Consider the following 13,818-nt stretch of genomic DNA (forward strand, 5'->3'; position numbering starts at 1 on the left):
GCTATAAACAAAAGCCTATCTCTTATTTGACTCTATGTTGTTTTCTAATCCCTGGATTAGAAGAGCTGGTGTAATTGATACCGAAACCCCATGAACTGTAGTTAAGAAAACTTCAACATCCTGTAAAAAAAATACCCAATTTGGAGCAAGTGTAAAACATGTGTATATATCAGCCGCCTGCAAACCACATCTATTGCATTGCCCTCCCCTCGTTTCCCCCCATTTAGCTATCTTTGCTGGAGTGTAATACAGATCAAAGGTAGACATAAAATGTTGGCTACTGAAACTTCCAGTTATCAGTATCTGATTCGATAACTCCAATGAATCTTCAATATTAATTACTCCCGCCCCAAACCTGCTCCCCCATTTTGCATTCTGAACATCCATATCATCTGAAAGAGTTTCGAGCAAATTTTGATAGATTTTCCCAATACGGGACCTCCTTCGTGCTATTTCCACCAAAGGTATCTTTTCCAAGGTTAGAGCCGATCTGTGCCTATTTACCCCCATAAAGTTCTGAATCTGCAAATATTTGAAGAAATCTCCCTTGCCCAACCCAAACTCTTCCTGCAGATTCATAAATGATACAAATTGGCCTTCCCTATAAACATCACCCAGAGCATAAATTCCTTTACTCCCCCATCTAAAAGTGACCTGATCCTGAAACATTAGAGGCAGGATACCTGAAACAGAGAGTGGGGTATATACATTCAGGTTTGGGATCTTCAGTCTTTGCTGTATCTGTCTCTACACCTTATACGCAGCTTTCAGTATTTTAAATGTGGTCTTTTTAAAATACCTGGGCTCCACTATCCTGACCAAACAGCCCTTAGCTTCACTTCCCAACCGTAGTTCATGTATAGTTGGTCTAGCTTTCAGTTGGATTTCAGCCTTATCCCCCACTAGTAGGATGCCTATATGTTGAAAAATAGATGCCCAGTAGTATAGGAGGAACTTAGGTATGGCCCATCCATCTTGATGTCTTGGGAGGGTCATCCATTTAGCCGCTCTTCTTGGTCTGCGATACCCCCAAAGAAATCTAAGACATAACCTCTCTCTCCTTGCTAAGCATGAAGAGGAAAATTCAAGAGGGATAGTCCTGAAAAGGTATACAAATTTAGGGAGGACCGACATTTTGATTACATTACTTCGTCCATATAGGGAAAGGTGCAGATTGTCTAGTCACTCCAGTTTTTTATTAACATTTTTCTATTATAGGGGTAGTATTTAGATCAGGAATTTTATCCCCCACAGCTGTGATTTTGACCCCCAGATAAGTTGCTACTGAAAGAACTGGAATTCCTGAAGGGCATATATTCCCTGAGCAAAGGATCTGAGTTTCATCCATGTTTAATGTATACCCTGAAAGGATACCGAACTGTTTTGCAAAAGTCTGCACCTCTGGAAGTGCCCAAGCAACATCGCTGGTAAGTACCTTAATATCATCCGCATATGCCAGTGCTCTATAATCAACATAATTTACCCTCACCGCCTTAATATTCACATTCAGCTCTAGTTTCTTAAGAAAAGGTCAAAATATAGAGCAAAGAGCAAAGCAGAGCATGGACAGACCTGCCTGGTACCTCTGCTGATATTGAACAGATTTGACTCCTGCCCTGAAATAAGAATCACATACCCTGGAGATAAATACAGTGACAGCCTGAATAAATTCCCCACATATCCACTTTCATCATAGGAAAGACGTCAGAAATCGCCAGGAGACCCTGTTGAATGCTTTCTCAGCGTCCAGCAGGACTACCCCCCAGCGGTGATTATGTGGCCTGGGCCCAGTCCAGAAGGGCTATGACACGGCATACATGGTCTGTTGTACCCCTACCTGGGATAAACCTGTGTTGGTGCATTGAAACCAGAGAAGTAATGATCTTTCCTAACCTGGCTGCGAGTATTTTCGAATAGATCTTACTATCACTATTTATACGTGATATCGGTCTACATGAGGCAGGAATGAGTTCTGACTTGCCCTTTTTTCTTTTAAATACGACTATAGTGGTCTTTTGCCATGAATTTGGGATATAACCCTTTTGGGCCTGTTGGAATATATGTGTAATATCCTGCCGCAATGGTTGCCGAAATGCTCTGTAGAATTCCAAGGGAATACCGTCTGGGCCCACAGCTTTACCCGTAACTTGAGAGGTTATGGCAGCTTCCAATTCTTCCCATGTTATCAGGGATGCAAGGATTTCATTTTGATCATGTGTGACTTCTGTTGTTTCTAGATCTTTAAAAAAATCTCCCGGGGACTCTACCCCTGGCGTAGTCACTCCCTCAGCATATAGTTGTTTATAGTAGATCTGAAATACATTCAAAATGTTTGCCGGGGAAGCTTGAACCTGCCCTAAATGGTCTTTAATTTGACAGATTTGAATAGTAACTTCCTGCTGTTGCAACCGTTTTGCCCAACCCCTACCTGTGTTTTCTCCAAGTTCATATAACTTGGCCCTATATTGCTTATATTTAGCTGCCACCTCTGAACCAAAATTCTGATTAATTTTAGATTTAGCAATCGTGATTAGCTGCTGGTTTTCCTCTATACTTTGACCCCCCATTATTCTTCTCATGAGTTCGAGCTCGGCTGTCCTTAACCGCTCAACCCAGTTCTTAATTTCCTCCTTTAGTGCTTTCTGACGGGATATAGAAAAACTCAAGGTCTCACCTCGAACACCTGCTTTAAAAGCATACCAAACATTATTTTTAGAGGCTGTATTTCTGTTAATAATAAAGAATTCCCCAATTCACTTAGCCATATGCTCACAGTATGATCAATCAAACAGAAGCTTCCTTTCAAAGGTCCAAGGCCTCTGGGCTCTTGAAATAACGCTCAGTGGTGTGTCAGTTACTAAAGGATTATGGTCTGAGATATCCTAGGGAAAGTCTCAATTTTAACTGTTTCGGCCAGGTGATTAGAGATGAAAAAATAGTCCAGCCGGACTAATTTGTCACGAGGGGCCGAATAAAAAGTAAACTCTGGATCGGAAGATCTAAGCTTATACCAGATATCAGTCAGCCCATGTTCCGTCACCAATCCTTGAAGGGCCTTAAGGACTCTTACTTTCCTTCCTTGATATGGCAAGTCAGCATTCAGATTGAAATTGCTATCTAAGTAGATATTAAAATCACCACAAAGGATCAAAGGATATGGCCCTAAGGCCAATTCAATGCTTAAATGATTTAAAACATCGGGATCATCTAGATTAGATCCGTAAACAGAGCAAATTAAAACAGGGGCATTATTAACCATGAATTCTAAAACAACCCAGCACCCCAGCCTATCCTCTTTACCTCGTTTAGGACTCCCATATCATGTCTTGCTAAGATTGCCACCCCTTTGGTTGTTGTACCCTGCAAGCTATCAGATCAAAACGCAAATCCCTCAACCACCCATGTATACTCCAAGGTATATGGGTCTCCTGAAGGCATACAAAATCAATCTGTAAAAATCAAAGATTCTTGGCCAATATGGCCCTCTTTTTTCTATCATTAAGGCCACATATATTTAACGAGCAGATACGTATTTTACCCGTCATCCTTATGTTTGACATTCTCAATACCAAATCTTTCCATACAGTACAATTGATTATACACAATTATAGAAGTCATTTCATTCTTCCTTATACAGACAGAAGTGCCCTGACACATGAAAAAAGAGAAACTCAAGCCACACCTGTTTGACCCTCCACCTCCTCCCCCTACCCTCCCATGCATCCCCTAGCAAGCCTCCCCTCATTCCCCCCTCCCCTGCCCGAACCAACCCTCACAAGTGACTAGACCTTCCAGGTTCGGTGATGGAATGGTGACCCTCCCATCTACCTGCCCCACCCGTGTTTCTGCTAGTAAGTATGAAAGGAAAAAAGACACAAAAACACACACACACCCTGACTTTAATAGAATTTAACCAAGGGATTGCAGAAACTCCTTAGCTTGGATATCTGATGAGAAAAAATGAGATTCTCTCCAAATTACTTTGAGCCTGGCTGGATTCAGTAAAATGACCCTTTTATTTATTTATTTTGTTTGACATTTTCATTTGACCTTTGCTCCTTATTTTGCCCCTTATTGACATTTTATTTTGAAAAGGTTGAATCATCTGGTGAAGTCGCCAGCGACATTCCACTGTAGAGTGGCAATAATCTGGTTTTACATAAAAAGTATGCCCACTGAAGGAACACTGTTGATCTGGCCGGGCTAGATTGTAAATAGCCTGACGCAGAAGAAAATTCCCTATATAGATCAAAATGGCTTGGGGTTTATTTCCTGCTGAAGATAAGGATTTCTTCTGCCTAAACAGGAACCTGTGTGCATGCTGTATTTTTTTAGCCAAGTCCCAATATCCTAACTCAGGGAGAGCTCCCTTAAGGAGATCATCCATAAATTTTAAGGTATCACCCCCTCTGCCCCCTCCGGAATACCCCGGACCCTCAAGTTATTCTGTCTCATTCTGTTTTCAAAGTCCGCTAATTTCCTGCGGGCATCAAACATCTGATTTTCCAATGAAACTGTCATTTCTCTGTGAGTTGAGGCTGCCGTTTCCAGCATGTTCACTCTACTCTTCACCTCGTACATTCTTTCAACAAACTCGGAGAAGGTCATAGAAATCTTTTGAATAGCTTCCTACAGGCTGTCTGGACTCTCCGACTCTCAATGTGTGTTTCTTCCCTTTGGGCCATAATGCATTCATTTTTTATTTTTGGAGTTTTATATAGCGCTTACACGACCCAAGGGGTATCACAGCGCTTTACAACAGCATGCATGATATACATTGGTATATGGATTCCAGAGCAGTAGGTTCTGCCGCCCCTGTCATGTTGCCTGCTGCTGAAATATTCCCTTCCAATGCTGGAGAGACAGAATAGTCCCAGAGAAGGTCACAAGCCTTTATTTTATCCTTTTTACCACTTCTACCATGAGGATTCCTCCCCTTCTTGACTGTAGCAGTGTCTGCAGGAGCCTTATCGTGCCCCTCATTTGAGGTACTAGAATCTGACACGTGGCCATGGCTATCTGGATCAGACCAGTCTGAAATGTCTGATAGGGAGAAAAATTTGTCAGCGCTTTCCATTCCATACCCCGACTGATTACAAGTTCCCCATCTGGCCCAACCACATCTACCTTATCAATAGGAGCAGACGCCTGAGACAGATCCGGTCCCTCTACTGCAGCCAAATCATCTTTATTGAGTTGAGGGCACGCCCTGACCCAGCTGGAGTCTGAATTGCCTCTTGTCCCGCTGCATTTTCAAGGCTTAAAGAATGGCTCACCTCGAGATCTATGGGGGTCTGCTGTGGAGTTATTTTTGAAGGTGTACCATCTGTTAAGAAAAGATTGGCAGATCCGTTATTTGCATCTTGTAAGGCTGCATTCACCGTGTTTACAGGGGAAGGGACATTTGGAGCCAAAGATGCTTTTTTATTCGGCGTCCTCCCTGACTCCTTCATGGTAGTTCATGGGTTTTTAAAAAAAAAAAGCCAGGCCAGGTTCCTTCCAATTCTGGTGCTTCTATAACTCCCTTTGCAGTGGAGCCCAAGTCTGCCTTCACTGCAGCTTTCTTTCCAGCTGAGCCCGCCGCTGAGCGGGCTTTAACAACATTAGCCGCCTTAGGTGGAGGCACTGCCGGAAGCTCAACCACAAGTTTCCCTTTTCCGGCAGCAGTGATGTCAGTCACAAGAGAGAGCAGTCAGTAGACGAGGCGGCCTCAAAAGCGGCAGACCTGGGCTGCACAAACGAAGAAGAGCGCAGAGAAGCGTCCTAAAATTCTCCCGCCGCGGACCGCTTGGTTCATGGAGATGCTGATTACTCTCTGGGATATGCTGCATGGCAGGAGAGAAGGAAAACATGGTCGCGGGACGGACCAGACAGGAGGGCTCCGAGCGGTCGATATCACACAGCTGCCATCTTGCTGCTGCAATACATTTATTCAATGAAATTTAAAAATCTCTTGTCATGAAAAGCAGCTGTGTCTGAAAACCTGGCTTATACATCCGGGACTTAAGATTAGTCTCTTATCTGCCTGGCACTGACTAGACTCACACATATATGAACAGAAAGACTTTTTCTCCCATTTCATGCCAGTAATCGCTAGCCCAATTAAGCTTCTCTACTTTACTCGAGATTAAGGCTACTTGTAGCTGCCCTGAGCTTTCTCCCCTACTGCTAATATAAAGAATAACCTGCATATCATCAGCATACTGTAGCGTCCTCCCCAGCCTGGGAATCCCTTCAATGACTATAACACACACGTAGCTTGGTATTACATGTCTTTATTCTTCCGCATGTAGCTGTGAACTCAACGTTCTAAATCGGGATTTAGTTCACTACATTCAAACACTTATGTCATAGTTCTACTGAGCCCATCAGGAGCCAAAAGCATTCCCTCATTGCTAACTCACACAACACTACTTCTCCCCCTCTGTTAAATAAAAAAGAAACAAGTCCTCTTGGAGCTCTAATCACTCACCCTGATCATGTTGTCCGAAACTGGGAACAGACAGGAGAAGTGTCCATGACCTTCGTTGGTGATGTAGGGACAACAGCAGTCCGGGAGTTCTCAAAAGTCTTCTCAGAACCAGTCTCTGCAGTGACATCAGGAACCGACAAGAGATGAGCCTAATGTCAAAAGTGTGAGGAGTCTTGCCTAATGGACTTTCCAGGACGTTGGGCAGTCACCATGTATCCTTAACTAGTCATGACAAGTAATGGCTCAGCATCAAATGGAGCATCAGATTTGCGTTTTCTTGACTGAAAGACAAGCAATCTATCTCCTCTAGTGAAAGTACTGTCCTTAACACATCTGTGCTTGTCTGCCTATGCTTTTATTTTCTGATTGTGATCCAAGTCCTTTTTGCAAGTTTCATTCTCATTTATAGATTTCTTGTTGGTCCATTGAGGTAACTTGGTCATGATGGCTCTCCCGAACATTAATGTGTCAGGGCTTTCACTTATCTTTGAAGGAGGGGGTCGAACAGTAAGCTCTAAGAGTGGAATGTAAGCCTGTTTTATGGTGGAGGGAGCTTTTCTAACACAGCATGCTGGACATCTTTCTTGAGTGTACTCATGAAACATTCCTCAAGGCTATTGGCATGTGGTCAAAGAGGTGTACTTTTCTGATGCTTCACATTAAGATGACTGGGAAAGTCTCTGATTTCTCTACTGTTGAAAGGTGGGCCATTGTCAGATTTTAAGATCGAAGGAACACCCCATGTCTCAAAGATGCCATCTAATCTCTCAATAACTTTTTCTTGAGAGATAGATGAGAGATCTTAAACCAATGGAAAACAGGAGTATTAATCAATAATCAACATCAGGTGATGCCCATTGCCAAGAGGACCAAAGAAGTCAACATACATATATTGGCAACTCAGACATGTTTAAGGTCTGTTGAACAGTTTTCAATGATAAGCAATTGCATAGGTGACAGGACTTCAATTCTCTTTCAACTCTAGTCTCCGGGGATTCCTTCAACTGGCCTTTTTCACAACCCAAGAACTCTCTAGCTTTGACAATTCTTAAGAGTCAACACAAAATATTTTTTTTTATTCGGCTGAAAGAATGACCATAAAACATCTATAAATGAAGATATTCACAAAATACATTCACATAAATCATATATATCGTCATGAAACATACATTCTTAAAAATAGAAATATAATAAGTAAACCACATAGCCATACATAATAAAAACATTTAAAAAGAAGATGTGCTCATTGAGTACAGTTAGCAACAAATGTGAACTGGGCTAATGGTTTACTAGATTCCGCCATAGGAGGGCATTCTTAAAGAAATCTTCAACAGCAAAGCAAACTGCCGGGTCTAGGAGCATGCACAAGAAATAAAGGGCCGGCCTATGCTGGGGTAGATCACAATTTCTTAAAATAGGAAACATATGACATCGACGAAATGGCGTATAAATACATAATTAAATAAGGTCTTCATGGGATTGTGTGGAGCGACATAAAATTAGCATGGTTGCACTTAGAAAACAAAGAAAATTACTGATGGATCCTATACGGAATTTCGTTAGAAGAGATCTTTCTCAATCATTCTTCAATAATGACAAGTGTGGCTATGGCCCAATCGTAGATTTAATAATTAAATAGTCTCTCTGGGTAGTGTTTCCCATGGCCTCACGTTCTCTAGATTCTTTGGCACTTAGCACGTAATCCACTCTAATTTTAACTTCGCCTGCACAGAGGCATTCAAATAAGATTTGCCTATGGAGGAGGCAAAACGCTTGAAATATGCTAAGCCACGGAATCTTACAGCCAAACTTGCAAATAAGACAATCATCAATCACATGACGATTGAGGGACATGAATATGTTGTTCCAAACCGCCATCCATAGGTGCATAGGGGCACACCTGATTGTGTCCTCTACATAGGGTAAGTTCAGTTGTTCGTGCATGAAAAAGTTGGGTGTTCCCACGCCATTCCCAACAACCTTCTACTAAAACAGTTCTTCTCAATCTGTAGCCTGGAACAATCTTGGTAACCCCAAATACTCACCCCGTAAGTCAGTACAGGTAGGCACTTTAACTTATACACTTCCAACAATGGCAGTTTGGGTTTGTCGCCTACGCTGGAAGAGAGTTTAAATAGAGTGTCAAAAGACTGTTGAAACTGAAAACAGTGATTAGAAAGACAAGGTTCCCAACGGCTTTGTGAATCAAAAAAAAAATCTTAATAGGGGAACTCATTAACCCTCCTGATGGATTTGACCAGTATTGTTATCGGCCTCATTTGACTGAGTTTCCTTCCACACACCATAAAGTGTGTCCTAAATGTGTTGGTATCCAGGTCGAGCCTATTCATAAACCTATTGAAGGCATCTACAAGCCCCCTAAGGCCTTTAGAGGTATGGGAGAGCAAAATTGCATCATCTGCATACATGAGGGATGGATGCAGATATCATTGTGGGCATGTTCCTTCCATTAGTAATTAAAAAGGACTTGGAGGCCATAGATATACAATAAAAACAAAATCAGGGCCAGAACACAAACTTGCTGAATGCCTTGGGAGAGTTAAAATAATTGAGTTAATTCCCTCTCAGCAATGTATCTCACTGAGGCGCCAACCCCTGTGTGCAATGCCCGTAAAAAAGAATCACCAGTGGGGGGTAGATTAATTTGAATTATAATTTCCCAGAGCTTAGATCGGCTGACCCTGTTGAAAGCAATGCTCAAGTCAATGAAGGCCATGTAGAGTACCCCTTGCCTAGCTATCACATACTTTCTGATTATTAGGTTTAAGTTTAAGCATTGTTTCAAGGTTCCAGAACCTTCCCTGAAGTCATATTGCGCCAGGCAGAGGAAAGTTTTCTCCTGAACCTATGCCTCAATTCTGTTGAGAATGACCCGCACTGCGATCTTCACTGTAGAGTCTAATAATGATATAGGCCTATTACAACAGGGCTCTTGTATTTTGCTTCTTTTAGAAACCGGGAATATTATTGCATGCTTCCATGACTCAGGGATTTTTTCACAGGTGGCAGCATTAAGAACATTAGTAATGAAGGAGGCCCAGAGCTCAATGCTTGCGTTGAATAAGTCTATAGGGACCCCATCCGGCCCAGGAGCCTTGTTAATAGGGCTGGCCTCAATGGCTCGTTTAATTTCAGAGAGCTGAAAGTCAATATTCAGGACGAATTGAGGAGATACCTTGTCAGATGACACTAGTCTCAGGTGATTGTGAGTAAATTATTTTACAATGGGCCACCCGTTTCTCAGGGTTGATATTGGTCCCAAGAGCGTCTGATGAGCGGAGAAATGCCGGATTACTATTGATAATCTCCTAAAAAACCCTAGTGTCCCTGGCTCTACAAGACATAAGCTCCCTCATCTTTCCTCCTTTAGAGTAAGTTTCCTGTTCTGTATGGCTTTATTATAGACCAATCTGGCAGCCGAAATACTTGGCTGATCATGTGGTCTTGCATTCAACAGTTCACGGAGCCTGTGATTGACAATACTACACTCTTTATTAAACCATCCCTGTTTCCTCTGCCCGTTTGACCGGAACGACTTAACAGGAACATTCTGAATGAATTGCTTACGGTCAAAATGGACTCTAGAATATCAGGGGCTGATGAGTCACAAGATAACAGGTGATCTTCAACAATTGTTGGATCTTTCTTTATCACTAATTTTGTCAGGGTAGGGATATCAAGAGCCTGCCATTTAAGCCTTAAGCCCTTGGGCCCCATTAGGATGTCGGGTGGATCGCCACCGCCATGCGGGCGGTGGCGATCCGCCAGACATCCTTCCCGACCCGCCACCCATTTCTCCCCGCCACATTACTATGGCGGGGGGACCGCGCTTTTCCGCCAAGGTGTTGACCGGGCAGAAAAGGGTTTCATATGGTGGCGGTGTCTGTTAGACACCGCCATCCATATTAGGGCGAAGGCGGGGACATGCTTTTCGCCACGGAAAGGCATGCAGGAATGTCTTGTGGGGGCCAATTGCGGGCCCCCAGGGACTCCGGGGAGGTGGGGGGTGCACATGGGGGGTACCTATGGTACCCCCCTGCACTTCACTGTACAACGTGGCAGGCACTGCACGGTGCCTGTCACGTTGTGCATTGAAGTGCACAATGTGCATTGTAAGCATTGCGGCTGGCGGCGCTTTCAACAGCGCCCGCCGCAATGTTAAAAATGTGGGATGCGCCCGCCTGTGTGGCAGGCGCATCCTAATGGCCCCCACGGGACCGCCGACCTTATGGCGTGCGGTCCTGTTTTACGTCGGGATGGCGGGCGGACAAAGTCTGCCCGCCACCCTAATGGGCCACCTTGTCTTGCTGGGAAAGGCTGATGGCACCTAGAACGCCACAAGAGCGAGGGCAAATGGGTAAATTCAATGCAAATCCAATTGGATTGTGATCGATATAAAGGATTCCATGACCCCTCCCAAGTAGACACAATGCGCCACATCACTGGAAATAAATACACAATCAATAGTGGAGCAGCAAACCCAACTTACTAAACTAGGGGGCTGATTATGCGGGTTACCCACCAGTGCGACAACACTGGAGACTCGAGTTGCAGAGAATCCTGTGCAACATCCCTCCCCTCTGGTCTAGAGTGTCTTGAGAAGTGGGCACATCCTGCAGCTGAAAGGGATCGACCTCTGTAGCTATAGAACCTAATTTTGTATTAAAATCCCCCCTACAATTACATAAAAACAGCTGTTCATAGTGATACATCTAGAATGCAAGATGGATACCAACGGAAAAAGGGTAGGTAACTGACAGCACAACTCACACACCGAATTATAAAAATGTATTTGAAAAGAATAGAACTTATTGGGCAATACAACCAACTTGCAACTCTAATTAGAATATTTGATGACATAACAGAAAGTGATACTTGTACATCAATGGCAGCACGAATAGTGTCACCAGCTAATTGAAATAAAAATCAAGATAACTGTAAAATGATTTTTTTTTAAAAAGGAAACGTCACTAAAATAGACTCATTGCTTCCAAAAGTAAAGGAGTAGCAGTGCATTGAGTCCAAAGCTGCGGATGCTGTCAAATGAAGGGATCCCTGGAAGTGGGAGTAGCTCTGAAGCCTCTATTCCTCCTACATACGTAGCAGAGCTCTGATTAGAACTACATGTAAAGTTTTTCCCTTTTTTGCAGATTTACATAACGTTACACTTTTTTTGGCCCAATCATAGGATCTTTAACCAAGGCCTGGTTTCGAACCTGGGCCCTTATTTATGAGGCCTTGCGTCAGTTTTGCGCCGCCGGTGCGTCACTTTTTGTGACGCACCAGCGGCGTAAAATATGCACCTTGTTGCGCCATATTTAAAAAGTGACGCATCTAGGTAGATGCGTCACTTTTTAAACCCCTGCGCCACATTATACCTGCGTCAGGTATAATGTATGCAGAGGGGGCGTTCCCCCGCAAAAAGCCTCGTAATAGTGGCGCAGTGAAATCTATGAGATTTCACTGCGTCACTTTTAGGATGCTGCTGCGTCAAAATCTTGCGCCTGCCTCACAGTAGGCGTAAGACTGACGCAAGCCCTTTCACATGGGGCTTTCCCCATGTGAAAGGACGCATTGCTGGAGTTGCGTCACTTTTGTGACACACTCCAGCAATGCCTCACTTTTGCGCTTACAGATACGTCAGAAATACTGACGTATCCGTAACTCCTTGCGACATGATGCGTCATACATTAAATATGACGCATCAGGAATGTCGCAAGAAGTGCGCAGCGAAAAGTGACGCATCGCTGTTTTCACGCAGCGATGCGTCACTTTTCATAAATGAGGCCCCTGGTTCCCCAGTGCCAAAGTTGGAGACTTAACCTCTGATGAGAGAGAACTCAACACAAAACCAATGTGCGAGTCTCACTTACAGTAAGTGAGACTTGGGGTTTCTACAACCCAGTCTTGACGTCAAGCACTTGCGATAACCTTCACCTCCATAAGTAGATTGTGCTAATTTCATGTAGGAGCAGTCATCATGATTGGCTCTTGCTAAAAATGCATTGTGGGAAAAGCTTTAGAGCAGATTAACCGTTAAAAGTTATGTAATGAGAAGAGATGTGAATCCACTTGACAGAATGGTTGTTGTCAAACATAAATGATGCATTACAAATGGTGATGTTGCTTTTGGAGACGGTTCTGCTCGATTCACCGGGTAAAGATCTGTGGGTTTGTTTTTCTTTTCAAAAGGTTCAGCCTCCATTTTGCACGCCAGATAACAGCAGGTACTGGGAAACAGATTGCGGAAATTATGCAGGCGCACTCATGTATTTCTGTTCATTCTACGTCATCATTGCCTACATCATGCTGAATCTGCTTGTTGGTAAGTAAAAAAGGTTTCGTTTGCTTTATAATGTTTGGCTGAGATTGCCCCTACAGTGATGTGTTTGTTGTTTCTGTGCTGTCACAACATTTTAAGACTACACAACAGACAGTAGATTGCCACACCAAATTCCAGTCATCATTACTGTCTCGCCTACCACTGACAGGAGTGGCTGGTGTCACTCAGAGTCAGGCTGTTAGCAGGTGAGCGTCGCTCAGACGTCATTCACCTGCCACTCAGTTGAACACTCTCTGAGTCGACCTGGCGTGGACATCCCATTGGTTGATACTGTCCTTGGTGTGGCAGCCATCTTGGACCTTTCATCTTCTTTCCAGTGTCTAGGGCATGGGTACTCACAAACATTTTCCAGGGGGGCCACAAAGTGTGGTCTGTGGTGTAACCGAGGGCCGCACTGATGTTAGCAGGGGGTGTAAAGTGGCTGTAGGGGAAGCAAATAATGTATATCTAGTGGCTGTCTTTATAAATGAAGGTGCTCCTAAAGTTAAGGGCCTTGTCACTTCCTTTCCCTAACTGCAATTAACCTTTAATTAAGTGCTTGCTGTATATTCACATTTTTTACCATGTTAGTGCTGAGTCGAGTAAACAGCAGCCCAGTGCGCTGTTGCCAAGGGCCCCGCATGTAGGTCAGGCGGGATGTATGCGGCCTTCAGGCCGTACTTTGAGTATCACTGGTCTAGGATAATAATAATGATAATACTTGTGGCTCATTGAGAACCCTGATGCCTGCCGAGCAAAATATTTCACCTTTGAATATTCCTTTTAAGGGCAACATAGTTTTGCGTGAGCAGTGAACATAGTTAATATATAAGGATTCCATAGTTTATGGTAAGCAAATAGGGACCCGATTCACTAAATTCAAACCTTGATTCTGGCCTTCATTTTGAGGCTATATTCCTTTGATCATTTAGTGAAATATTTGAACTGTGGGCTGAAAAACATCTCAGGAGGGGAGTACTAAGCCCAAAGGGTCCCCTAGAAA

General features: G+C 43.5%; 1 protein-coding gene across 1 annotated transcript in view; it reads left to right on the top strand.

Annotated features, from left to right (window-relative positions):
• NALCN (sodium leak channel, non-selective) overlaps nt 1–13,818 on the top strand; it is a 2,672,759-nt gene that overhangs the window by 2,623,638 nt on the left and 35,303 nt on the right. The window contains exon 37 of the mRNA XM_086934370.1: nt 12,686–12,818. Coding sequence (XP_086790496.1) covers nt 12,686–12,818 — 133 coding nt within the window. The remainder of the gene's footprint in view (nt 1–12,685; nt 12,819–13,818) is intronic.

This window comes from Lissotriton vulgaris, chromosome 8 (genome assembly GCF_964263255.1).
Source record: "Lissotriton vulgaris chromosome 8, aLisVul1.2, whole genome shotgun sequence".
NCBI classification, from domain to species: Eukaryota; Metazoa; Chordata; class Amphibia; order Caudata; family Salamandridae; genus Lissotriton; species Lissotriton vulgaris.